Source organism: Sinocyclocheilus grahami, unplaced genomic scaffold (assembly GCF_001515645.1).
Source record: "Sinocyclocheilus grahami isolate Dianchi unplaced genomic scaffold, SAMN03320097.WGS_v1.1 scaffold1133.1, whole genome shotgun sequence".
In the NCBI taxonomy this organism is placed as follows: Eukaryota; Metazoa; Chordata; class Actinopteri; order Cypriniformes; family Cyprinidae; genus Sinocyclocheilus; species Sinocyclocheilus grahami.
In genome coordinates this window covers 108,382-135,691 of record NW_015506312.1, presented here as the reverse complement: position 1 = coordinate 135,691, position 27,310 = coordinate 108,382, and the positions used below count along the sequence as shown (strand labels likewise).

General features: G+C 36.9%; 1 protein-coding gene across 1 annotated transcript in view; it reads right to left on the bottom strand.

Annotated features, from left to right (window-relative positions):
• Positions 1-1,996: 1,996 nt before the first annotated feature.
• Positions 1,997-27,310, bottom strand: part of LOC107567205 (glycine receptor subunit alphaZ1) — a 55,560-nt gene continuing 30,246 nt past the window's right edge. The window contains exons 5-9 of the mRNA XM_016252846.1: positions 24,926-25,008; positions 22,230-22,367; positions 16,212-16,426; positions 14,192-14,338; positions 1,997-2,486 (exon numbers count right to left, since the gene is read on the bottom strand). Of these exons, the coding sequence (XP_016108332.1) occupies positions 2,199-2,486; positions 14,192-14,338; positions 16,212-16,426; positions 22,230-22,367; positions 24,926-25,008 (871 nt within the window). The 3' untranslated portion in view covers positions 1,997-2,198. The remainder of the gene's footprint in view (positions 2,487-14,191; positions 14,339-16,211; positions 16,427-22,229; positions 22,368-24,925; positions 25,009-27,310) is intronic.

Sequence of the window (27,310 nt, the reverse complement as noted above, 5' to 3'; positions counted from 1 at the left end):
TAATGTTACAAATCCGGTCGTGAACACTCCTTTCAGCACAATTCATCATGTGTGACATTCAAATGATGTGTGAAATGTGCTCTTGCTACATTGTGCTGCCTGTGGAGGTAAGCGTGTGGATAGCGTTTCACATTACAATGTTCTTCCTCCTCGAGTAGAATTCAGGTTCTGCTTAATGTATCATACAGCGAGGTCGAATATATCGTGTAAAATCCAGTGTCTTCATTGGTGAGGTGTAAACCAGCTTTCACAGCACTGTAATCACAAGCCAGTTCATTTGAGGGAGAAGATTTGACATTAATAATCAAAAATAGCCCTTCAAATTTACCATGGTGCCTGGTCATTTCGATGAAATTTTAATTAAATTAATAAATAATTTATTTTGTAAAATTATATATATATAATAAAAAAATTAATAAATAACTATTTAATAAATAAAATGTGCCATCAATAAACTATTAACTTCAAGCTTCACTCTTAACCAAAATTATACACGTACATCAAAACATTATGATACCATTATTTAGATCTAAATGAAAAAGTTTGTAAATGTCTGACTAGTTGCAGTGTATAAAGACATACGCTTGTAGGTAAATACATGTGTGAAAAACTGAATAAATTACAAATGTTACAGGCCTTACAAAATTGGTCAATGTCCACGTCACATCAAACAGGATGAAATGAAGACAAAAAATGAAAACCTGAAAGGCAATGACAATAGAGTAACAAAACTGCTCTTTGGTTTTAAACAAACAACATACACACACACAAAAGTATGTTACGCATGGCAAAATATTGCATATCCTGCACAGAGCATCTATCACACAGCCTGACACATGCTCACTTTATATAATGGTGTTTCTCTTCAGTTCGGCAGTCAAACAAAACATTACAAAAGTGAAAAATGACATCTATATCATCTGCGCCACAAAAAACAAACAAACAAAAAAAACCTAGCCATGCATAGACAGCAAATGAGCATGACTGTAAGAGAAAATTGAACATGTATGAAATAGCCTTTTTTGGGGGGCCTCCAGAATAAAATGGCCATATTCAACATGATGAACATTGAAAATAATTGCATATACGATTATTGCATAGAGAAGCCAGATGAAAATGCATCCTAAATTTCATAAACTAAACCTTTGTGCACTTGTTTATTCTGTTGCACAATGCAGTGTTCATACATATGGATTGAAAAATCACTGTAATATACATTTGGTTGGAAATATAGATCTATTATCATGGCACTGGCTGTACTGCTAAACCACGCTTAGAAAAATAACACTGTATGAAATATGAGTTATGAAAGATCCCTTTGCTTTTCTTCCTGTCCATGATGAAAATGCCAAAACCAAAGATATGCAGAGAGTTAAAAGTATATTTTATTTTACATATATTTATATTTATTTTTCACACCCCCATGTATTTTAGCTTTAGTTTATTTAGGTTATATATCAAAAGGTGAATGCATGAATAAATAAATGGAATTGTGGAGTCATTTTTTTGGTCAACCTAAAGGATGACGTTTGGCACATGAGCAGAACATAATCTGATGTTTTAAACCAAAAGAAACCTGAAAATGAGCACAGATAGAGGAACACATTGACCACAGCTCGAATAAATATATTTGTTTCACTGGCACTCATCAAGATCCATTAATAATCGATAACAGAATGAAACATCATGAGACCACAGGACACATGTACCAAAGCGCATCTCGGTCTCTGGGACCTGCAACATTTTCATTGTGTATTCATGGAAGCCCCAAACTGCCTCGAGACGCCCCAAAATTTTTCATTTTCAATGGCTGAAGTATTATCATTTAAATATATGATATATTACAGCAGTAATGTTTTTCCATATTCTCGCAATGCAGTACGTCTTCAAGTTGCCAAAAAAGTTTTACACGTTTTCCTCTTGGATTCCCAGTCATCAGTTTAGAAGTTCTTATGTTGAATATTTACTTTTAGTCATTTTAATTTTTTTTAGTAAATATATTGCCACATTCATATATCATGCATTTTACTGCATTGCTATTGCACAGGTCCGGATTATTCAGGAGGACAGGAAAGAAAGAGACGAAAAAAAGGAATAAATACCTCTGCTGGGGACTCGAGTGAGAGGGCTGCAGTGAGAGAAAGGCGGGCACGGTGGGACGTGGGGAGGGGCATGGAGGAGGGTGTATTTGCATCTCTTTACTGCTTGTGAACATCCTCGCTGCGTATGATCTTGTAAATGATCCAGTAAAAAATGTTAAAAATGAGGAAGACCAGTGGAAAGGCTACGCGTGACACCGTGTCGATTCGTTTGGCGCGGCTGATGAAGAGCTTGCGCATTTCCTCCACGCTCTTCTCAGGGGGGTTGGCGGAGCTGGGCGCGTTGTTGTTGTTGCCCTTGATGGCCATGCCGTCTTTGGCCTGGAGGCACGCAGGACCCATGCCATAGGCGGCGAAGCTGAATCGGCCGTCTCCCGTCTCGTCCTCCTGTCAAACGGTCAAGAAACCCATTATTCACACACTCCACCTTAATGCACCGTTATTAAAGCAACTGTAGTTTCTTTACCTTAAAATATCAGTTTCAAATAATTAAAAATCATTCTGATGATACACTGATGTTTTAATAAGGCAAATGGCTTCTGCTTCTTTCCCAGTTGATAAAGTAAATAAAGTTGTGGACAGGCACAAGTCAGACAAAAAAAATGCAAAGGCTTTATCAATACCTAGAAGCACAGTGAAATCTATTATTAAGAAGTGGAAGGTATTTGGTAAAACACAGACATTCTCTGGACCAGGACGTCACTCCAAACTGGATGAAAGAGTCAGGAGGAAACTGGTCAGAGAGGTGACCAAGTGGCCGACAGCAACTCTGAAGCAGTTGCAGGAATTCATGACACAGAGTGGTCATTGTGTGCGTGTAACAACAATATCACAAATTCTCCACAAATCTGGCTTGTATGGAGGGTTGCAAGAATAAAGCCACTCTTCAAGAAAGGCCACATGCAGTCATGACTGAGCTTTGCCAAAACGCACCTTGAAGATTCTGAGGCAGATGAGACTAAAATTTAATTATTTGACCTCAACACCAAACAGTATGTCTGGCAGAAATCCAATCCAGCTCACCATCCAAATAACATGGAGGTGGTAATATCCTGTTATGAGGTGTTTCTCTGGAGCACTTGTCAGGATAGAAGGAAAAATGGCTCTAAGGGTGCTTTCACACCTGTAGATCGATTGCTTTGTTCCGGCACAGGGATTAAAATTATTACAATGTTGCTTTTTATTTTTGGTGCGGTTCGTTTTCACACGGCAAAGTTTCTAAACAGACCAAATTTGTTAATACAAGTCACGCGCGAGTAAACTGTTCTCTCATTGGTCAAAGTTCCACGGTTTATTTTCTGGGATTCCACCGCTGTCATCCGTCAGGATGGAACGACAACAGCTTTGCGGGCTTATTGTTGTTGTTTTTTTTTATAGCTGTCGTTATATTAATTTATCATTTTGAGCAGGAGTCCAGGATTCATCGGGAAAACATTTTTTAAAATGCACCTACTAGGAAGAAGAGCAATAAGACGGCATTATAAAATTAAAAAGTGCGTTTGATTTTGATTGACGAAGACATGCTCACCCACAGACATTCACAGGTTAATTTTTAGGTATTAAAAATTATTAAGTATTAGCAAAACAACAAAGCTAATGCTTTTCACGGAACTTACGTAATTACCCATTATACATTGTGATATAGCCTGGTTCGTTGGTCCGTTAGATCGGATTGCTTTCTCACTACAAACGAACAACTCCAGAGTTCGTTTTCAATCGAGCCGTGACCACCTAGTTCAGGCGATCTCGGACCGATTGTTTTGGCACGGATCTGAGCACGATTGCCGTGTTCACATATGCCCAAATGAACCGAGGTAAGGGGGGAAACGCGCCAGGTTCCCAAACAGCGGGCCAGGTGTGAAAGCACCCTAAGGCTACGTTTACACGACAACAATGTAGTCAAAAACGGAAACGTTTTTCCCTTGGGTTTTAAAAAAAAAGTTTCACGTATACACGACAACGTTTTCAAAATGATTCGTGTTTACACATATCCGCAAAAACGGCCCAAAACGGCATATTACGTATGCAAGGCCAGTAGTTGGCGCTGTCACTTTGTTAGTAAACAGTACCTGTAGGGAAGTGGTTGTAATATTGAAATGTGAGCCAAAATCATCACAATTAAAAGAACCAAAGACTTAAACTACTTCATTCTGTGTGCATTGAATTTATTTAATACACGAGTTTCACAATTTGAGTTGAATTACTGAAATAAATGAACTTTTCCACGACATTCAAATTTATTGAGATGCGCCTGTAAATCCACACTTTGCTGAAGAAGCGTTAGCAAACTCTTGAGCAACAACAACAGTACTATGTACTCCGGAAACGATAACAGTGGCGTTTTCAAAAACTTTTGAACACTTTGAAATCCGTTTTCAAAAATATGCGTGTTCAGTCCCCAAAACGCCGTTGTCGTGTAAACAAACAGGCAAGATGCATAAAAAGTTTCCAGTTTTTGGCTGAAAACGTTGTCGTGTAAACGGCCCCTAAATTTCAGAGTACCACTCCGGTCAAACAATCTCGGGTACAGGCCGGGTTCGGGCTTCAGTTTAAAGCCTGTTCAGACCTCTAGCTCCAACACACTTGCCTGGAAGTTTCTCGTGAGTCTGAAGACATGATAACTTTAGCTCAGGTGTGTTTAATTGGAGTTGGCGCTAAACTCTGCAGGACAGTGGCCCTCCTGTAAAAGGTTTGGACACCGCTGCTATAAATCATCGTTTCAGGTTAACAGTCATACATGGGTTCATTAGTTTACACTTGACAAAAACATCAGCATATCGTGAACCGTGACGGAAGCGCATTGTTTATAGCTAAAGAAGTTTTAAACATTTATTTTTCTCACACACACCTATCACTTTTTTTCATATGGATTACCATCATTTTGTGTGGTTTTTGAGGCATCGACTTTTGGGCTACCGTCCATGGATTTTTCTAAAACAAAAATAAAAATTCTTGATTTATGTTCATCTGAAGAAAGAAACTCATATATATCTGGGATGACGTGAGGGTGAGAGAATTTCAATTTTGGGGTGGAGTATCCCTTTAAATCCTCCAGTCTTGTTGGATGGATTACATGTTTGTGTGGGTATTAACTATTGAAATATGTCTGCTAGACGGCACAGGGTGTAAGTCAGAGGTCACAATATCTCACGCAAGTTAATGGACTGCCCTTGCCCTGCTCCCCACCTCCACATGCTCTTATTTGAGATTCAGCAGATGGACTCGATCGTACACTTTAATGAAAACAGAACCAAAATAACCACCCCGGTTAATTACATTTCAGTGCGGGTAGATATTTCACCGTGGTTGTGCCAGTTTAAACACAAAACGCGGATGCGAAATAGGATCATTATGTTCGTAATGCATATTTCCAATTTGCAGGTGCAAACATCTAGCACGGGGAACTATCCCATTCGCTTTTACTGAAAGATCAGCCATTTTCAATGCAGGACTCCATTTTTAGACAATTTGTCCTCCTTCTGTCCTTGTCTTTCAGCCTTCCCATTTATAACTGTTAATGTGTGTCGGGGTAAATGGAAGATCACACGAGGATGTGTGTGTGTGTGTGTGAGGGGTGATGTTATTCCACTGCCCCTTTGTTTTTGTATACGACACTATCTTTGATGCCGGGGTGCTACGTCCTTTCCATGTCCTTCAGTTGCACTGGCTCACCATTTGTAAGTATTACGGATGCTCGGCTTTATTTCTGCTGCCATTTGATTAATGTGGTGGCTCCGAGACGTGACGTGGAGCTGTAAAGAGGAGCCGGGCTGCAGCACCGCTGCGTCCTGCGTCACTTTCCCTCCCGGCCCGGCCCCTGCCAGATTCATTACCCTCCCTTCCTAATTAAAAATCCGCCATTACTGCATTAGGCGTGCCAGCCGCGTTCCCAGTTCGACTGTTAAAGGGGAGGGGAAAAAAACAATAAGCAGAACGCTCGCCTGCATCCTTGAGGTTTACAGCGGAGTGTAATATTATGGCTGCACATCAGAATGCAGCTCACAGCCTCGTTTGCAAATCAGGGGTGTGGCTTCCACCGCTATATACAGGACCTCTCGGCTCCTTCATCAATCAAAGCCCGTAGATGTGACTGATGTTTTGATGCCTTTTATTGGGATGTTGTGATAAACGATAGAAAGCGAAATAGCAGTAAGGTAGCAGCCTCAAGCCTTTATCGTATATATATTCAAAATATTTAGCATCAGATGTACGGGACAGTGATGATTTTATACAAAGCATATATTAAAGTGAAAGTCACCTCTATCGTACATGTTGAGACCAGGATGATGTACTGCATTTATCTGTGTAGGACATTACAATGCACTGCAATTACATATGTCTGTTGTTTTATCACCTATGGGTGAGTTGGAATGAATATTTTACGAGCTGCGTATGAAACTGCATTATGCTGATGTGCCCAATGGTTATGAGTCTTAAATGAATATATGTTTACAAAAATTTGATTATTCGCCAATAAACATCTGTGCCCTCATAAATGCAGGGAATTTAAATGAGAAGCAGACAAATAGCATTTGCTCGGTGTATATCATGCAAGCATATTATGCCTTTCAGGTTTCTTTAATGGCCAGAATCATTTTCAGCCCTGTTTCAGAACAGTCACTGACATCAGCTGCATCGGGTCCAACCACATCTAAAAATCTCTATTCCTGTCGCCCTGTGCAGTGACCTCCAGAGTATAATGAGAACTGCTGGCTCGAGAGCGACATTTCAGACCAAGCATTGATTCTAAATATGCTTACTAAACGAACACTTCCCTTTTTTCAATAATAGCGCTACTTATTTAGCCTTGTGCATTTTCTTATAACAAAGAATTGGCAAAAAAAAAAAAAAAAAAATTGCCCATGCAAAAGTTACTACCCCCAATAGAGGTCGCTACAGAAATGTGTCCTAAAATCCAAAATCAATGGGTTTTTTGAATGGGTTTTTGGTTAAATGCCTGAAATAAGGTCTGTGGTTAACACAAGCTCAAGATATTCCATGTTTTCTTCTACCACATAAAATACATCAATAATATTCCATAAGATTTTTTACGTTTTTACGTGTCTTGAATAAGTTGGTTGCCAATGATTGGCTAAATGGGACTGCAGAGGTTGTCAGGTTTTTTTACATCATTACGCTGAACAGCTAAACTCATCTACACACTAGTCTTTACAGCCTCATTAATGATCGCACTCTTGCTAATTATTCTAGCTCAAACTTTCAAATTTGTAGATTATAAATAAAGACTGAAAGAGTTGTGTGAAGCTTAGTAATGGTGACGTTGAAGCCATGTGATCGTCGTGTAGTTTGTTTATAGCCTAACTTTAGGTTAAGGCTTGAAAACTCATAAAAGTTGTGTTCAATTGTGAAGATTATCTAATTATGAACAAAACGTATAAGAATCCTGAATTTTATGTTGGCCTACAAAAATGCGCCATTGCTGCAGCAGTCTATGCAAAGTGTTGTAAATGGTAGCCAAGGTGTTGCTATGTAGTTGTTCTAAGTGGTTTTTAACATGTTGCTATAAGGCTCTTCTGGGTGGTTGCTTACTGACAAGCCAAAAGAGCTTGTCCAAAAGTGCTATTTTTATCTTTATAAATGATTCAGGTATCTCCTTCAATGTAACTATGGGATTTTTTGTCAACCCATTTTAGAAAAGTAATCCTCTCCTGAACAGCCCACATGATTTGAGATGTCATCCATGTCTGCAGCACAAGCAGGGCAGGACATGCTACATGCTGAATTTTAATACCGTTAGAGGTTTGCTAGGCCAAGCATCAGTATTAATATAAATAAACATTAAATATTGATTAATTATATTTTTATTGTACTTGTAGACTGTAGAGAGACAGAACAAAAACACAGCTATTCTTTTTTTTTTTAGCAAACAGTGCTGGGTAGTAACTGATTACATGTCATTTGGATTACATAATCAGATTCCAAAAATGTAGTACTTGTAATTAGGTTGTTACATTTTAATTAATTAGTTACTTTTTTTATGGATTACAATTTTTTTTTTCGTCTTTTAAATTTTCCTTTCTAAAAAATTCTACTGTGTGTCACATTATTTAGCTTTGAATATTCACAATATAGAAAGGCCGTGTAATTGTAATATAAATTAATTTACAATCCACGCTTCTGAATTTGGGAACGAAAGCACCTCTCAGTCAATTATACAATGCATGAGACAAATAATAATGCAACTACTAAACTGATGTTGGTTAATGGTAACACTGACATGGAGAAAAACAAACACATTTTTTCAAGTGTAAAAATTACATTTAGTGAATTAATTTTAATTTAGCCATTTTTATTAATTAATTGCCTTTTTATCAAATCATAAAACCCCTGCAGTTCTTTCATTTACTCCAGTCTGGGAAACCCTGGAGTAATGCAATGTCAAAAGCAACCTAAAAAAGTAATCTAAAAGTAGTCAGAAAACATTCTAAAAAATGCTGGGTTGTTTCAACCCAACTTTGGGTCAAATATGGACTAACCCAACTTTTGGGTTAAAAATTTTATGTAAAAATTTAACCCAACGGTTGGGTTAGTCCATATTTGACCCAAAGTTGGGTTGAAACAACCCAGCATTTTTTAGAGTGTGGATTATATTACTGACCACAATTTTCATCATGTCATTTCTAATCAGTAACAGACTTCAATTTATAAGAAATCCCCAGAACTGTTAGCAAACATTTTAGATGAGCGATCAGTTATACAAAGCTGCCCTGCTCGATGGACATTATTCAAAAATACCTGACATTTGAATGATTTGGCTGACCAATAGGAATCAAGAATTCCAGAGTGTGGCGTAATAAGCAACAACAAAAGACTGCAGTACTTTGCAGCACACTACAGTCCAGTGCCAAGTCCACTCAACACCTCTGGCACTGTTAAACACTCCAGCACACTGAGCTGCACCAAAACGAATACAAAATGGCAAATCAGCCTCACTCTGCACCTTTACCAACCCAACTCAGGACGGCAAGTCAGAGGAGCGCGACAGTGGTTTACTTATCAGTGCATGCTTATTTGCATAGACAATCTCCCCTCATTTGAACAGCAGCTGCAGCGTTCAGAGTTCCCTATGAGTGATCCAACCTGCATCACAATCAGCCCTAATGAGGTGATTACTCTCCATCAATAGGCTACTTGCTAATATGCTCTTGTCATTGTTAGGCAAAGCAAAGACATCTGCAGTCCAGAGGTCACACTGCTTCACCCAGGCTCTGCCAGGCCATGCAGTCTGGCACAGGGGCATTCTGGTAGTCTGCTGTACACTGTTAAACCCGCATGGTGTAGCAATAAACTGGACTGGTTCCAGCAAATAATCTAACAATTAGTCAAACGCTATATTTTATTAAAGAATGAGAGCTAAATTAGAGTCTATTTATGCAAATTAACTTGTTCTTGAGGAATACATTTTTAAGATTAAACTCTGGGGATTTGGGCTTGCATTTCGTTTGAACTCTAAAGGTTCTGCATGCAATAATGACTAATTATATTTTTAATCTAGTTTTGGCTCTGTTCATTGACTGTTTGGTGCATTTTGCACACAAAACTGGAACAGTTCATTAGTCATTTACATTAGTAAACAGTTAGTACATTAGTAATTTGTACTAGTAATTAGTAGTTAGTACATTAGTAATTAGTACTAATCACATTAGTAATTTGTAGTAGCATACTAGCATACTACTATTTCTGTCAAATCTTTATGTGCTACTATGGTATTCAGAATTCAGCTATTTATTCTTCATCTAACATCCTTCACTCTGATTAGTTGAAATAATTCAGAGGTAACACCTGATTAACTGACTTCTAGGAGTAAGAGCACCCAGTTTTTTTTCTCCAATCACACTAAGGCCCCGTCCACACGGAGACGCGTTTAGCTGTATAAGCATACATTTTGTATCGTACAGGCATTTTGTCCAAACGGATCCGGCGTTTTGGGAGAGTGAAACCGATATTTTTTGAAACCGGGTCCCAGAGTGGATAAATCTGAAAGCGCCGCCCTTGCGTTTTCATGTGGACAGCGAATCCGTATATTTTCTGAAACAATGACGTCATCAGCCCACGTCTCGCCCCTAATCAGACACAGCTACATCACGTGACAGCAACAAAAACATCAACAAACATTGAACGATTGTCTTTTTATTAACTAACATTAACACAGATTAATAAATGTATTGTTCCATGTTCGCTTGTATACCGCGCAAGGTTTATGCGCATAGTCCAAGTCTTCTTCTCCATTTTTAGTGTATCTCTGTGGCAGAATTACAGCGCCACATACTGGTCTGGCAATGTATACTACATCGTTTTGTGTTGGTTTTGTGGTTTCGTGTGGACGCAGATATTTCTTGAAACGAGGAGAAAAAAAATATCGGATAGGGAAAACTCTGGCTTCGTGTGGACGTAGCCTAAGGCTGCATACAAAAAAATACATACTACTCTACTATATAGTAGGCAAAAAAAGTAGTAATTCCGAAATCACAGTATTCATAAAACAGCATTCAAAAACTACTTAGATGACCTTCTGCTCCCAGCGAGATTCTGAAATGCGCATCCAGTAGAGTGTAACAGTGTCCGTCCACTTTTTCAGTGGCTTTGATTACGGAAATATCATTCACATCCATTTTTTACACATGGATTTAAAAAAAGTTAGAGTTTTAAGCCATGAACCAACAAACTTGCTACGAGGTGAATCACAACATTTGATTTGAAGCAAAGCTGCATTTGAAAATCAGACAAGAAGACAATGAGGGAAAGAACTACAATCCCATGAAGCACTGCGAATAATCACGTAAAAAAACAACGGATGAATATAAAGTTTTTTTATTATTATTTTAAGATGTTGGTTATGCATACAGAAACACATTTTGCATTTACTGCAAAATATGCACATATTTAAGCATTCTGAGAGTCAACAAGACTTATTATGTCATTCTTTGTGCGTCACGAGAGTTGGGCGGGTGCTAAAATTTGTTGCTTGATTTGCTATTCTCTAACTGGAGGAGATTTCTTTGTTGAATCAAGGATAATGTTTTTTTCCCCCCACTAGATATTCCATGGTTGAACATGCTTATTTAAATAATAAGTCGAGATAATGCAGGCTGATGGCTTCAACAAAAGCATATAGCATCGATTAACAACCTCGTAGCTCACAGTAGGTATGTCATCCGAATTTCATTCAGAACATACTTTTTAATGATTGCGAAGTACATACTTATTCAACAGAAGTACCTACTCAGAGTATGCAATTTTGAAAGCAGCCTTTGAGTTTGAGGCACTCAGTAGCAAGATAGCTAATGTTAGCTAAGCAAAAATAGAGTGAGGGTGACACAAGCCAGATTTAGGCTGCCCAATGTGCACTACCTGCCAGGACTCTATACCTCATTTTTATACCACACTCTTAAAAATAAAGGTGCTTCACGATGCCATAGAAGAACCTTTTTGTCTAAATGGTTCCATAAAGAACCTTTAACATCTGAAGAACCTTTCTGTTTCACAAAAGCTTCTTTGTGGCGAAAGAAGGTTCTTCAGATTATAAAAAGGTAAGAAAGAGATGCTTCTTTAAAGAACCTTTGACTAAATGTTTCTTTGTGGAACCAAAAATGGTTCTTCTATGGCATCGCTTGAAGAACCTTTTGAAGCACCTTTATTTTTAAGAGTGCAGTTTCAAGATTTAAATAATAATAAATATTGAGGTATTTTCAAGACAAGCTTCCTCTGGGGCCAGTCCCTTCACTGCAGAGCATCTACACATCTCTGTGTTGTCCAGCAGGGGGAATCCTCTTTCTACACCCGACGCCAGGTGCCTTTCAGAGGCACATGCAGGAGGAGGAGGAGGAGGTCGATAAGCTCCTGTGGTAATGCCGGGGTCTTGTTTTATTGTGTAGTGCAGGAAGGTGACAGCTCTGGGCTGCAGTGCAGAGAGCAGACACTGACTGATAGCCCCAGTGAGGCAGAATGAAGGGCTGAACCCCAGCCGTGGATCACTGTGGCCGGGGAGTTTCATTAACCAGGGGGTGATAATGATAATGCAGCAAACCTACTGCTGAGCTGCGCCTGCTCAAATGAAAACACTACATATACACACATATTTAAGCATGCAGTCATGTGAGCTTTGTGAGAGCCTTCTGAGAGCATTCCCTTTAGCGACTATCCAAAGCCATGACGTCAAACACAAAAAGGAGAAATATTCTTAATTTCAAGTATATATACTTGACAAGTATATATTAAGTATATATTTGCAATGTACTCTGCCATTCAAAAGTTTGGGGTCATTCTTTTTTTGTGTGAAAGAAATTAATAGTTCTAATCAGCAAGGATGCATTAAATTATATATATATATAAAATATCTGCAACATGCTAACCATCCAAACACTAGCTGCTTGGGTTGGGCATCTATTGGATGGAAAACTGTGGCATTTATACCGAACAGCTGGATTTGCAGTTTGCACCATTTACCCTTGGCGTCTGAATGGTGGAAGGCCTGCTATCAGCGAGGGCTGTGTAGACTGTCTCTGTGGATTTACCTGTATGGGGCTAAGAGAACCAGAGACCAATCTCACTGCACATATTACAAGCAGCCCAGAGGCAAACTGAGGATTACAACGGTGGGATTTAGGAGTTATTCTGAGCTTTCTGAGCCACTTGAAAGATTTCACCATGCCAACTCACATTACTTTATGAATGGAAGGAGCATTAATGTTTCAACTTCAACTCGCATTATGGTGGTTTCAGTCTTAGCATGCTAAAGTCAGGAGAGAAGATCAAACCGGAACATCCAAATATGATGACTCCATAATGGAAGACCGCTTTATTAAAATATAATGACAATACACTACCTTTCAAAAGTTTGGGGTCAGTAAGATTTTATTTTAAATAAGTTAATACAACAATGCTTAAACTGATCATAAGTGACAGTAAATGCATTTATAATGTTGTGAAAAAAAATCTATTTCAAATAAATGCTGTTCTTTTTGAACACTTAAGAATCCTCAAAAAAAGTACCATGTTTTCCACAAAAAAAAAAAAAAAAAATCAAATAAGCATATTAGAATGATTTCTGAAGGATCATGTGACACTGAAGACTGGAGTAATAATGCTGAAAATTTAACATTTTCATATGTGACCCTGGAGCACAAAAGCAGTCTTAAGTCGCTGGGGTATATTTGTAGCAATAGCCAAAAAAACATTGTATGGCTCAAAATTATAGATTTCTCTTTTATGCCAAAAATCATTAGAATATTAATTAAAGATCATGTTCCATGAAGATATTTTGTAAATTTCCTACCGTAAATATATCAAAACTTAATTTTTGATTAGTAATATGCATTGCTAAGAACTTTATTTGGACAACTTTAAAGGCGATTTTCTCAATATTTAGATTTTTTTGCAACCATCAGATTCCAGATTTTCAAATAGTTGTATCTCAGCCAAATATTGTTCTATCCTAACAAACCATACATCAATGGAAAGCGTATTTATTCAGCTTCCAGATGATCTATAAATCTCAATTTCGAGAAATTGACCCTTATGACTGGTTTTGTGGTCCAGGGTCACATATATAAAACCACTATGTGAAAAATATTAATCATGAATTAAGCAATATAAAGGCATACATGTATTTAATGTATTCTGAAAATACATTAAATAGTGGCATATATTATTATTTTATTAAGGCAATTTAAACAAAACATTTAAATATTATATTTATTTTCAGCAATATTTATCAAATCTGTTAAATGTGTTAAACATATTTAATTAATATGTTAGCAATACTATTTTTTTTCTCTAAAATGTTCTGCAGACCCCAAAGCAACCCCTCTTAAGGACACTAGTTTGACAAGTATACTAGTGAATCTAGCTTGTGATTTTTATTTTCATCAGCAATAATGCACAAGTTTTGAAAGCCCTGTATGTGGCACCATGCCATTTTTCGTCAGACTCTGCTCTTCGAATTTTTACTATATTCTTTAACTCTGAATGCAACCATGAGAACACTGAAGGTTTGAATCCCCAACACAGTGAATATTCATCACAGTGGGTCAGGGCTTATAGATGAAGTGTGTTTGGACCGTAGGGCTCACCTTAACATGCCTTCTCCTCCTCTGGAAGCGCAGCAGCTCCTTGTGTTGGCGTGCAATGAAGTTGACTGCCGCATACTCCAGCAGAGCAGAGAAGACAAAGAGAAGGCACACTGCCATCCAAATGTCAATGGCTTTCACATACGAGACCTGCAGCGAGACGAAACCAACAGGACTGGCAATAAACAACGAAGAACAACACTGAGTCACCGCGTGGCTGAAAGTTCACTCACTGAGTCACTCGCTTAGCTCAAGTGCTCAAAACTTTCCAGTTGAGAAAGTCGTAAATTATGCCCATTATAGGAAAGAATACCTTTAATCTGAAACCCAGAGAGCTAAAAGGACTGTTCTATTCAGTCTGAGATTGAGGATCAAAGTGTTAATGAATAAAATATGTCAATTTTAAGAATTTAGGCTCAGCAGCACAGCAGCCGAGTCTCTATGCACGTCTGTGTGATCTCCGTCAGAAAGTAGAGACGCGCTAAGAGCTGCTTCTTTGGCCTGGAAAAGAGCTCGGCTGCCAGCCCGACAGCTTGGCTGAGACTCACTTTATTTGACAAGCCAGTGACCAAAGTGGTTGTGGAGTTTAGGTGGCATTACAGAGCACACGGTTCACAAAGCATTGTTGAAATGACGGGAGCTCGCTGGGCTGAGACAGCCCTGATGAAATACTCCACTCTGATCTTCACCGCTAATCGCAGAATTATTAATTCTTACTGAAACCTTTCTCCTTTGTTAATTGAAACTTTTATAATTATTTGCATCAATAACACCTACTATCAAAACCTTAGCCTTAGCCAAAAGACAAAGCTGTATAGATAAATGTAGCTGGATATAGCAGAGGTACAGCAATCCAATGACATGGTTGAGTGCTGCTGACATTAAAAACATGCATGATCATTATTGCTGCATAGGGGTGGGCGATCTACTCAAAATATTATATCATGATCTTATAACACAAAATCACTTTTTCCAAGTTTAAGATGGAAAACCGCATATCAATCAAAAACTCATTAGTTGACAATCACTTCTCATTACAAGTATGTGAAGATGGTTGGCACATGTTGTGTTCCCAAATGCATGTTAAAGTGACCCAAACAGAACAGATGCAGAGATGGAGTTTGTGTAGTCTCGCGTAGCCAGACCTTCAGACTGACGGCTGAAGGTCTGGAATCCATGGCAGCTTTCATTGGCCTAGGCCCGCCCATGAGGCCGTTTGACCGACATGTCAAACAACCAATCACAGTTAGTTTCGTTCATCATCACGTTTCGGGGCGTGGAAATGTCGCCACAATAACAGACTGTAAAACTCTCGGACGAATTTTAAAGATTCTATGTCGCGAAATTAGATTTTTCACATACTTTTGAAAATCCAGCGTTTAGTTGATCCTGATAAGCGCTCGTCGTCACAGTTGTAATCATGACGGCTTTCTTCTTTCGTGAGGGGGTTTGGCGGCACAGCATCTTTGTTTCCAGGCGGAACGTTAAAGAACGCGACACACACGTCTCCCGGAAATCCTGTATAATTTAACCAATTCAATGACAACTTCGAAACTCCTGAAGTGTATCCACTTTTGTGTGCTGTATGCATCAGACGTTTAGCCAACGCTCCGTAGGCGTGACATCTGAGGCTGAGACAAGAGTTTGTGTGGAGCAGCATTTACTGAAAAACTAATAAAGTTGATTTGATAATCGCACAAGTCATGTTCAATTTTATTTCGAATAATGGTGCAGCCCTACTTTCTTATTTAGCTCAGTGTGGCCAGATACAAAGATGCATGTGACACTGCCATTATTTTCTAGCACATGTGTGTGACTGTTAACAAAGCTGCTGCCTATTATGAGCATCTCAAGTCTTAAAACTATTTACGAGGTTCCAGCATGGTCAGAATTAATGTTTATGTCGACAGCAATTGAACATGACATACTGCAGGTACATCAATAATATGCTTCTGAACAGAGTAAACGTTACGCCATCAGGGATTTGTATTGTTGGGATGAGCATGATGGAGACTCTACTGACCTTAGGAAGAGAAGCTCTTGATCCTGAGCTCTGGGTGGTCATGGTCAGCACAGTAGTGATGCCCAAACCTACACGGGCAGGGGCAGCATCCATGTTGATCCAGAAGGACACCCAAGACAAAATGACGATCAGGAGACTGGGAATGTACATCTGGATCAGATAATAGCCCATCTGTCTCTCCAGGTGGAAACGAGCCTCTATGCAGGTGAACTTCCCTGAAACACAAATTGCATGCGGTTTTCATCGTCAAATCGTGTTTTATTTGATTCTCTAGGGTTTTGCAGGTTTAAAACACGTCATTTAAATAGGGCTGGGAAGCAAGGACTGGTTCTTATTCAAAAAACGGTTCCAAAATACCAGAACCAAATGATGTTCGATTCCTTTAACAGTTTACCAAACTAGAATACATATACTGAATCTATGAAGCAAATCAGAGAGCATGACCAGTGCAGTCCAATTACAGAATAAATTACTCTTATGAGTTGGTTCTGCAACAAGTGCAATCTGATTTTTAGTGAATCAAATATATACAGTTTACAGAGTTGGATCAGTGAATTTACTGAAAGTTTTTCCCATATGAAAACAAGTAGTTAAAGATATGTGTTATGTGTTTGTCAGTAAAAATAAATTAATTAAATGTTTCCACATTTTGGATTAGCAATTATGTCACCTCAATAAATAAATAAATAAATAAAATAAATAACTGCAAAAGTCATTAAAAGCCTATTTAAACATTTTGGAAGAATTGTTTAAAATTGATTTATTTTTAAAATTATCTAATCATTTGGCAAAACATTTTTTTCCTCAAAAATACAAAAGAGGAACTATTAAGGATCAGGAACTGCTAAACAGCATTTGGCGAATACATATGTTATGACATTTTGGTTTGTTTAGTATTGCTTGTTTAGTATTTATGCCACCTCAAAAATAAATAAATAAATCTGCAAAAGTCAGTAAAAAGTCCATGTAAACACATTTTGGAAGAATTGTTAAAAATGCATTATTAAAATGATCTAATCATGCAGCAATAGATTTAAAAACACAACATATGATTACAATTGCAATACAATCACAATTTATAAAAAAAGAGGAATCGTAAACAGAACCATAATTGTCAAATCTCATTCCTATATTTAAAGTTCAAAAAAATGGATCCATAAATGATCCAGAACTGCTATAGGAAATAGGAACTGGAACCAGAACTGTCAAATCTCTTTCCTAGTTTCAAAGGCTCGTGACGCTTCCATGTTCCCACACTATAACTAGAAAGCTGAGCTAAAAATGTCAGGGTCAAGGTTCATTTAACTTCTAGCATTTACTCAGCTGAACTGGAATTGTCGAGTTTTCGCAGTTGTTATTGAGCTGATGCAGCATAAACCTCTAGATTATTCCCTTACCCTTGGGAAAATTATGTATTGACTACATTGTTGCATTTATGAATATAGATAAAGACAAAAGAAAATGTGGTTACACTTTACTTGAAGGGGTGTGCATAAGACTGACATGACACCTTCATAATCATGACATGACACCTACATAATCATGACATGATACATGTCATGAATATGAAGGTTTTTTATGCATGTTTATGACAACTGTCATTAAGTGTCATTCGCTCAGTTATGTAATTTTTAATGCAAAGATGACATTGTTTGAGATGTCTTTGTTATGGGCTATGGTTAGGGGTAAGGGTAGGGGTAGGGTTAGGTCAAATAATGTCATATTTGCATTAAAAATGACATAACTGAGCGAATGACACTTAATGACAGCTGTCATAAACATGCATAAAACCTCCTTCATATTCATGACATGTGTCATGTCATGATTATGAAGGTGTCATGTCAGTCTTATGCACACCCCTTCAAGTAAAGTGTTACCGAAAATGCTAGTATAAAAAGCAACCAGAGGTATTGACTCAAACAGAAGCTCAAACACAGAGAGCAAACACTTTCTTTGGACTGCGATCTTTGTTGAACGTAAACAGCCAAGTGAGAAACAGGATAGATGCAACTGACCAGCACTAAAATTAAAACCACATCTATTTCTCCCAAGGGACTTGGAGGATGCAGTCGGATGAGGAAGACAAACTGAGATGAGGGCTGGACTGCAGAGCTTAGGCCTGCTCTGCAAATCAAAATAGATTGCCATTAATAAATCTGAGAAAAACGACACTTTAATTTCCAGTTAATGCTTGACTGGGGAGCAGCAGAGCGCAAGTACTCAAGCACAGGGCCGACTGTCCAGTGCTTGCACCGGAACAACAGGACTATACAGAGAGAGAGAGAGAGAGAGAGAGAGAGATGGAGATAGTGAGGGATGACCAGAGTGGTAGGGCATCTTCAGGGTCTTCCATGGACTTTGATGTGCACAAACACCAAGGTGATACGTGAATATGGAATAAAATCACTGTCAAAAATAATCGTACGTAATTCAAAGCATTTGTGTGTCATTTTAATTTACTCGTGCGTAATTTAAAAGTATTGTATGTAATTCTGTTTTTTGTCAGAGTTGGATTCCAAAATCTATGCCCACGACAGTTTACAGATACGAGATTTTGTGTGTTTGTTAGAGTACAACTCCAAAATGTACGACTATGACAGTTTACAGACACAACGCTTGTTTTCACAACAGCTCTGTTACACGCACGACATGCAAATTGCGACCACGAAGTGCGGTGTGTGAAACGACTGTCAAAAATACATATCTAATAATGAGTTACCCTGGTTTTGGATCCCTAACCTATTCTTCAAACGTTGTGGTGGACTTAAATTTTTATTGTCCTGTAATTTTAAGTGTAGTGAGTTACCTATTAAACTGTCACATTTTCATAAACAAGCCCTAGACGTTACTTCATAACTGTTGTTATTCTTTCAATTGCAATTAAAAAAAAAAAAGAGTGAGCGCTTGGCTGCTGATCCGCCATTTTGGCGCCAGTGGTTTAAAACGGTGGCACTTCGTGGAATCGATTCATCTTCCCTCGGATAGTAATGCCTGTGACAATGATGACGTATTTTTGACAGTCGTTTCGCTTCGTGGTCGCAATTCGCATGTCGTGCGTGTAACAGAGCTGTTGTGAAAACAAGCGTTGTGTCTGTAAACTGTCATAGTCATTCATTTTGGAGTTGTACTCTAACAAACACACAAAATCTCGTATCTGTAAACTTACAAACATACAATACTTTTAAATTACGCACGAGTAAATTAAAATGACACACAAATGCTTTGAATTACGTATTTTTGACAGTGATTTTATTCCATAGGTGAAGTGCAATCAAGCAAACCAAAGAAATATGATCTGTTCCTGCATATGAGATGCACCTCAGACAGGATTGAGAGAAAGAGAGACAGAGAGATAATTGTGCAAATATTGATCCTTATTATGGTAATGAATTCTGACTGGTATTAGTTTGTTCTGGATTACCTCATGGTCACTTATGCAAATACAGACAAGAGAAAAGTGATATCTAGATGAATAATACTTGATACAAAATGAAAATGATGGGTCTGCATGAGCAAAAATGTGTGTAAACGTTTTGTAAATAAATGGTTTTATTTACTTTTTTTTAAACTTTTTTTATTAGCAAGAACCTATACAAATAATTAACTTTTTGTAAATAACTTTTTATATTTAATTTTTAAACTTACATTTTTCAGTAATACTTTACAAGAAGGTCTTATTTGTTAACATTAGTAAATGCATAAACTAACCAACAATGAGCAATACATTTGTTACAATAATCTTGTATTTATTAATCTTTGTTAACATTAGTTAATAAAAATACAACTGTTCATTGTTCAAGTTAGCCCAGGCCCATTAAACAATATTAACAGACACAACTTTTGATTTTAATAATGTATTAGTAAATGATGAAATTTCCAATAACTAAGATGATTAAATGCTTTAGTATTTAGTATTTTTCATTGATAGTTCATGTTAACTAATTTAGTCACCTAATATTAACAAATGGAACCTTATTGTAAAGTGTTACCATTTTTTTATTAGCAAGAGTCTATTCAAATGATTCCAAATAATTTACATTTTGTAAATACATTTTTTTTTTAATTTCGAAGTAATTATTAGGAAGTGCCTATTCAAATAATTTGTAAGTCTATCAAAGGATAAACCATATTTTACATTTCTTCCAAACATATTTTCAAAGAAACAAAAACAAAAAGGATGAAAAAATAAGCATAAACATACTAAACAAAAAAATGTGGAGATGAAATCTACATTAACCTATGACTATATTTTAATATATATATATATATGTTTTTCATATATTTAATACATTAACATTAATATATTTTCCTCCCTTATGAAATATCTTTCGTGATATGTTAAACGTCTTGCATAGTTGATATCTCAGGTTGTGGCAATGCCTGTAATTGCTTGTTATACACAATGAAAATTATGTAATTGTCTTGTTCTTGAGTAAATTCAATTTAAAGCAATCATTTGTATTTAAATATTTAAATTTAAATTTCATCCTGCTTGTGTTTCATGATTGAACATCAATGCTAGGAATATTTGGGACAGTGCTGTATTTTTACATTATACATAAAATTGGAATGGTAAAATTCGAATCACCTTTTTACTAAATGTAACGTTAATCTAATAATATTTAATGTAACTGTAACATAATACAGTAACCTTTTTAACCCTTACAAGTTTTCTTAGCTCTCAAGCCTGTTTATTATGATTTCAGATAAACGTGACCTTCTTAAAAAAAAAAAAAGCCTAATGTTAAAGCAAAAGTAAAGAAAGCATGTCCAACATAAAACTTTATCGAACACAACAAAACCACACAAACTCTCATTATCCCAATGATAATAATTCAAGAAAGGAGACAGGAAATCTGCTTTGACTGACCCTGCTGTTTTGGCTTGCTTCTATTTTCGATCTGAACTAGTCTGGCCTTTTTTCCAGTTTATCTGGAGTGGAACAAATCCTGACTGTCAACGCTGGCTGAACAGATGGTATTTAACCCAATCGAAAGTTCACAAAGAAGATTCAAAGCAGAGCTCTGGTCCACAACCTTTCATTGAACCCGTTTTGAGAAATCTACATTAACCTATGACTATATTTTAATATATATATATATATGTTTTTCATATATTTAATACATTAACATTAATATATTTTCCTCCCTTATGAAATATCTTTCATGATATGTTAAAAGTCTTGCATAGTTGATATCTCAGGTTGCGGCAATGCCTGTAATTGCTTGTTATACACAATGAAAATTATGTAATTGTCTTGTTCTTGAGTAAATTAAATTTAAAGCAATCATTTGTATTTAAATATTTAAATTTAAATTTCATCCTGCTTGTGTTTCATGATTGAACATCAATGCTAGGAATATTTGGGACAGTGCTGTATTTTTACATTATACATAATAAAATTGGAATGGTAAAATTCGAATCACCTTTTTACTAAATGTAACGTTAATCTAATAATATTTAATGTAACTGTAACATAATACAGTAACCTTTTTAACCCTTACAAGTTCTCTTAGCTCTCAAGCCTGTTTATTATGATTTCAGATAAACGTGACCTTCTTAAAAAAAAAAAAAGCCTAATGTTAAAGCAAAAGTAAAGAAAGCATGTCCAACATAAAACTTTATTGAACACAACAAAACCACACAAACTTATCCCAATGATAATAATTCAAGAAAGGAGACAGGAAATCTGCTTTGACTGACCCTGCTGTTTTGGCTTGCTTCTATTTTCGATCTGAACTAGTCTGGCCTTCAGCAATTTTCCAGTTTATCTGGAGTGGAACAAATCCTGACTGTCAACGCTGGCTGAACAGATGGTATTTAACCCAATCGAAAGTTCACAAAGAAGATTCAAAGCAGAGCTCTGGTCCACAACCTTTCATTGAACCCGTTTTGGTACCAAGTGCTTCGTAACAATAGATCCAACAACAGTGCTTAGCATTTGTGTCCGGCCACATTTAGTGTAGTGTCAGCACTGAACAAACACTACAGCTTCACATGCAGATGAACGACACTCACCTGTGTTGTAGTGCTTGGTGCAGTAGCGCAGATCCTTCTCTTCCTTCATTATAAACTGAGGTAAAGTCAGTCCGTCTGCTACCTGCACGGCTCCCTTTTCGTCCCACTCGAATATAAGATCATTCATCGTGTAGCCAACTAGTGGAGGAACAACGAAACAATAGATGAGTGTTGTCCATGGCAGAAAAAAAGCTTAGTTTGTGCCAGCAGGTCTGACAATGGTTCCGGCTCCTATTTTAGTGGATCCCCAAATTTTGAAAGAAATGATCTAAACATGCACAGTGCTGGGTAGATTACTTACAATTTGTAGTGCATTACTGATTACATAAAACTGTAACATTAGTAATGTAATCTAAGTTACTCATTTTAGGTCATGTATTCTGACTACTTTTTCGATTACTTTTGATCAAACTTAAAATTACCACTAAATGTACCATATTGATATAAAAAAGAGAAAGAAAATATATTCCACTTTTATATCAACATTATAAAATGCATTAAACATTAGAGTTGATAGTGAGTGAATAGTGAGTTGATGAAAAGCTAATCATTAATTAAATCAAAAAAATGTGAAATAAAAATTATTTTAACACTCGAACACCAAAAATATAAATACAGAGTTCTGGCATGAAACTCTAGATTGTGCAGTCCGATAGGTCTAGTTCAATCTGACCTGGCGACATCATTGTCACATGGCAGCTGATTGGTTCTCTCCTGTATCGGTAGCCAATGAGCTTGCTGCTCAATATTCAAATACCTGGCTTTTGTTTGCTGTAGCAGTTGGCAGCGCACTTCAGAAACCCTCCACCTTCCCCAGCTCCACCTGTATAGATCTGCTACGGGGTGATTCATGTATGCTATATGGGGTTATTCATATGTGTTCTATGTGCAGCAGCAGTATTTCTTACATGCTTACAGCAGCATATTGTGGATGTATTGGCAGTAGCAAGTCAGCAGCATAGTAGATCTATTCCGCCAAGACCAAATACATTAACAATGTCATGTACATTACCATGCCAATCCCTTCGAGAGATGTCATGACAGAAATATATTTATTTGTTTACTTGCATGACAATGTGACTATTAACCAAGATCAGAGAACTGTAAACATGTGCATGTGTTGTTAAAATTATTGAAATACTAACTATTTCAAGTAAACTTTTTATTTTAAGGGGTTTGGCTGACAAAAAAAGTTTTCCCTTAAAGGAACACTCCACTATTTTTGAAAATAGGCTAATTTTCCAACTCCCCTAGAGTTAAACAGTTGAGTTTTACCATTTTCGAATCCATTCAGTCGATCTCCGGGTCTGGCGGTAGCACTTTTAGCTTAGCTTAGCATAGATAATTGAATCTGATTAGACCGTTAGCATCTCGCTCAATAATTACCAAAGAGCTTCTATATTTTTCCTATTTAAAACTTGACTCTTCTGTAGTTACATCGTGTACTGGCGTGCAGCAGGCGCAATGATATTACACAGCGCCTGAAAATAGGCTTATTGGAAGTTACCTAGCTATGACTATTTTCACGCGCTGTGTAATATCATTGCGCCTGCTGCACCCATGGTACAGCAGCAAAGTTCCTTGATTATTACATATATGAGAGTATAGTTCCTAGCCATATCAGCCTAGAAAATTGCAACTTTTCATTTTCCATCGGTCTTAGTACACGATGTAACTACAGAAGAGTCAAGTTTTAAATAGGAAAAATATAGAAACTCTTTGGTCATTTTTGAGCGAGATGCTAACGGTCTAATCAGATTCAATGATCTATGCTAAGCTAAAAGTGCTACCGCCAGACCCGGAGATCGGCTGAATGGATTCGAAAACGGTAAAAACTCACCTGTTTAACTCTAGGGGAGTTGGAAAATGAGCCTATTTTCAAAAATAGTGGCGTGTTCCTTTAAATTCAGAAGCATGGTTTGCAAAGTTATGTACATGACATTTGTGAATATAGTCAAAATTAAATGGCATGACAGTAGGATTTATAGAAAGGAGAATTTAGAAGAGAAAAAATACAAATTTGGGAGAAACGATAAATTATGAATAATTTACGGCCATTGTGTGAATCGTATGTAATCCATAAAAAAGTAACTATAATCTGATGAGTATTTTAAAATGGGATATACTCTAATTACAAGTACATACTTTTTGGAATCTGATTACGTAATCCAGATTACATTTAATCAGTTACTACCCAGCACTGAACATACATTTCATGAAAAATCAATATATATAACAGCAAAATGTGGAAATAAATCGCACAGACCAAAATCAAAGCTAGTGCGCTTGCCTGCTTGACATGCAGAAAACTTATTTTAATGGGAGAGATTTGTTCAAATATTACATAACCCCCTCTGTCACCCACTCCGAAACTCTCTTCCCCTCAACAAAAAACCATGCCACATCTGTCATTTTACTAATGGTCATCAAAAAGCTTCAATCAAAGTTTCCCCTGCAGAAACACGCTATAATCTGGCAAATTTGAGAATCAATAGTAAATAACAGAGAACTGTAATGGCAGGAAGGGCCGGCGCTGGCTTGTGCTGAAAGCGTCTCTCTGCTGACTGCTGAATCTACTTGAAGGCGGCCTTAAATCACTACACTCTTCATCTGCTGGTGCCAGCCAGTACAACATCCATCTCTGCACCACTGAATAAATCCTCTCCATCTGGCTGAAAGGATCAGGGCATACTTACAGCTCTCCAGCTGCATTATACAGGTCTGCACATCCATAGGGAAATTCTTCAGGTCCATGGGGCAGGCCAGAATCAGTGTTATTCTGAGAACAACAACAGCCGCCATCAGCAACAAACTCCACCACAGATCAAATTAGACAGCTTGTACTTTCCTCCTTTTTCCTCATTGGTCAAACCGTTCAAATTTAAAGGAACACTTCACCCAATCAGTATTTTTTTTTGTATTATTATATAATATTATGGCATTTATTAATATTTTTAATTAGCCTTTTTATTTTCAGAAATTGCATTTATAATTTGTAATTTGTATTAATAATTAGTTTTAGTGATTTTAATACTTCACTCTTTCTTCACCAGCGTTTTTTTTTTGCCAGCCACCACCAGCATTTTTAAAAATAATTTTCACAAAATTTTCATGGCCCACAGAATATTTAGTTGTATTCATATCTGAACATGCAATGTGTCAAAAGAAAGAATAGGGCCTCTGCTTTTAAATCAACAAACAAACAAACAAAAATTTTAAAAACTTTATGCATTCTTTTTTTAAAGAGCAGGTCATATGGTATTTTAAAGTGTCCTGATATTGTGTTGGAGTCACCTACAACAGGTTTAAATGCATCTAAGGTCAGAAAACATTGTAATTTTCTCAGAATATACATTTAATATTACAATAATTTTTCAATGATTACGAAAGGATTCGTTAGAAGCAGTTCTGAGCTTAAGGTCTGTAAACTCCTCCCTTACATAAGCCTACTCTGCTCTGATTGGTCAGCTGGCCAAGTCTGTTGTGATTGGTCTTTCCATATACAATGCGTGTCAGAAATAAAACGGCAATTACCATAATTAATTTTTTGCTCCAGAGGGTTACTTGTAAACAAAGATGCTATACGGTTACAAAAATAGCATCGATATTACCTTATCAATTCGAGCTCGAGTCCGAGGATGATACCGATGCAGTCGCTCAACCGAAAACTCCATCGCAAGCATGATTTGATGAGGGCGTTTCTAGCGGAAGTGTTTGTGGGCAGGTCAGAGAGTTCGTATTTTGCGGGATTATGCAAATGTGTTACCTTGTGACGTATATATGTAACAGGCAGAAGATTCGAAAATATGACGACTCGTTAAGGCGGTTCAGAGGCGACTCATTCTTTTGAGAGACAATATCTTCATTTATCATGCACTTTTTTGATTAACAACTTTGCAGACTGTTTACGTTGAACAATAGCTATGTTACAAACTGCAAAAAAGACATTTTTCAAAAACCCATATGACCTGCTCTTTAATCAACACTTGAAAGTGGGTGAGTTTCATAAAAAAGCACCATTTTGTTCAAAAAGCTGAGAAAACCACTTTATTGTTCTAGATTAGATTCAGATTGATGATCAAAACATAGATGGAGTAGATCACTTTCATCCCCCCCCAAATGTTCACAGTCCTAAACCACTTCCTAGATCGACATTTTATTCACTAACGTTTGGCAGTTTTGATTTATATGCTGTTTAAGACCTGATGATCGTGTTATTTTACATATTCATCTGCTTACATATGCAATCGCTTGTTTCTGCTTCTTCTTCTACGTGTTTTGATCCTGAGATTCAATACTTGTTCAGAAAATGTGTAATAGTGCCTCCTACCATATAACAGTGAAAACACACAGAAATGACGGGAAAGCGTTGTCTCACTGATGGAAAATTCCATAAATGGCGGGAAAGAGTTAATAATTAATTTTAGAATTTTAGAAATGTTAATACTTACATTTATTTAAATTAGTTAGCAACAGTTATAATTTATTTTTTTTTGTTTTTTCAGCTAATATTACAATACCCTGTCCTAACCAGATGTGATGCGATAAGACTCCAGCAACAAGTAATTCATTTGTCCACAACAGACTACAATATGGCTACAATATCAATCAAAAATCATAGCCAGTCAGAAGGGTGTATGGCCAGTCTCTCTTTGCACTATCTAACTCATAATTATTAAACCATTTTAAAATTATTAAAATACATACTGAGTGACTGATACCATTTTTGTCTTGGAATACGCTTGTCGGTTCACAATGAGTTCACAGTTTTAATGTTTATGTTTCCTTTAATTTATTTTTAAGATCTGAAGTAAAATATTCATTGTTGCTTTCAGTAAGGCTATAAAGGTGACACAAACTAACATTAAATAAGCACATAATCAGAACCTGAAATTATTATTGTCATAGTTTGTGTGTTGTTGTTCCAGCCACGACGTCACATAAATACAAATAATTTCTAAAATAGAATTTGCTGTCATTCATCTTGTATCTCCTTCACGGCTGGTTAAGACAAAAACTCCTAAAAAAAAAACCTTTAATCAAGTGCATCTGGTTACAGTGTAATATTATTCCGATTTTAT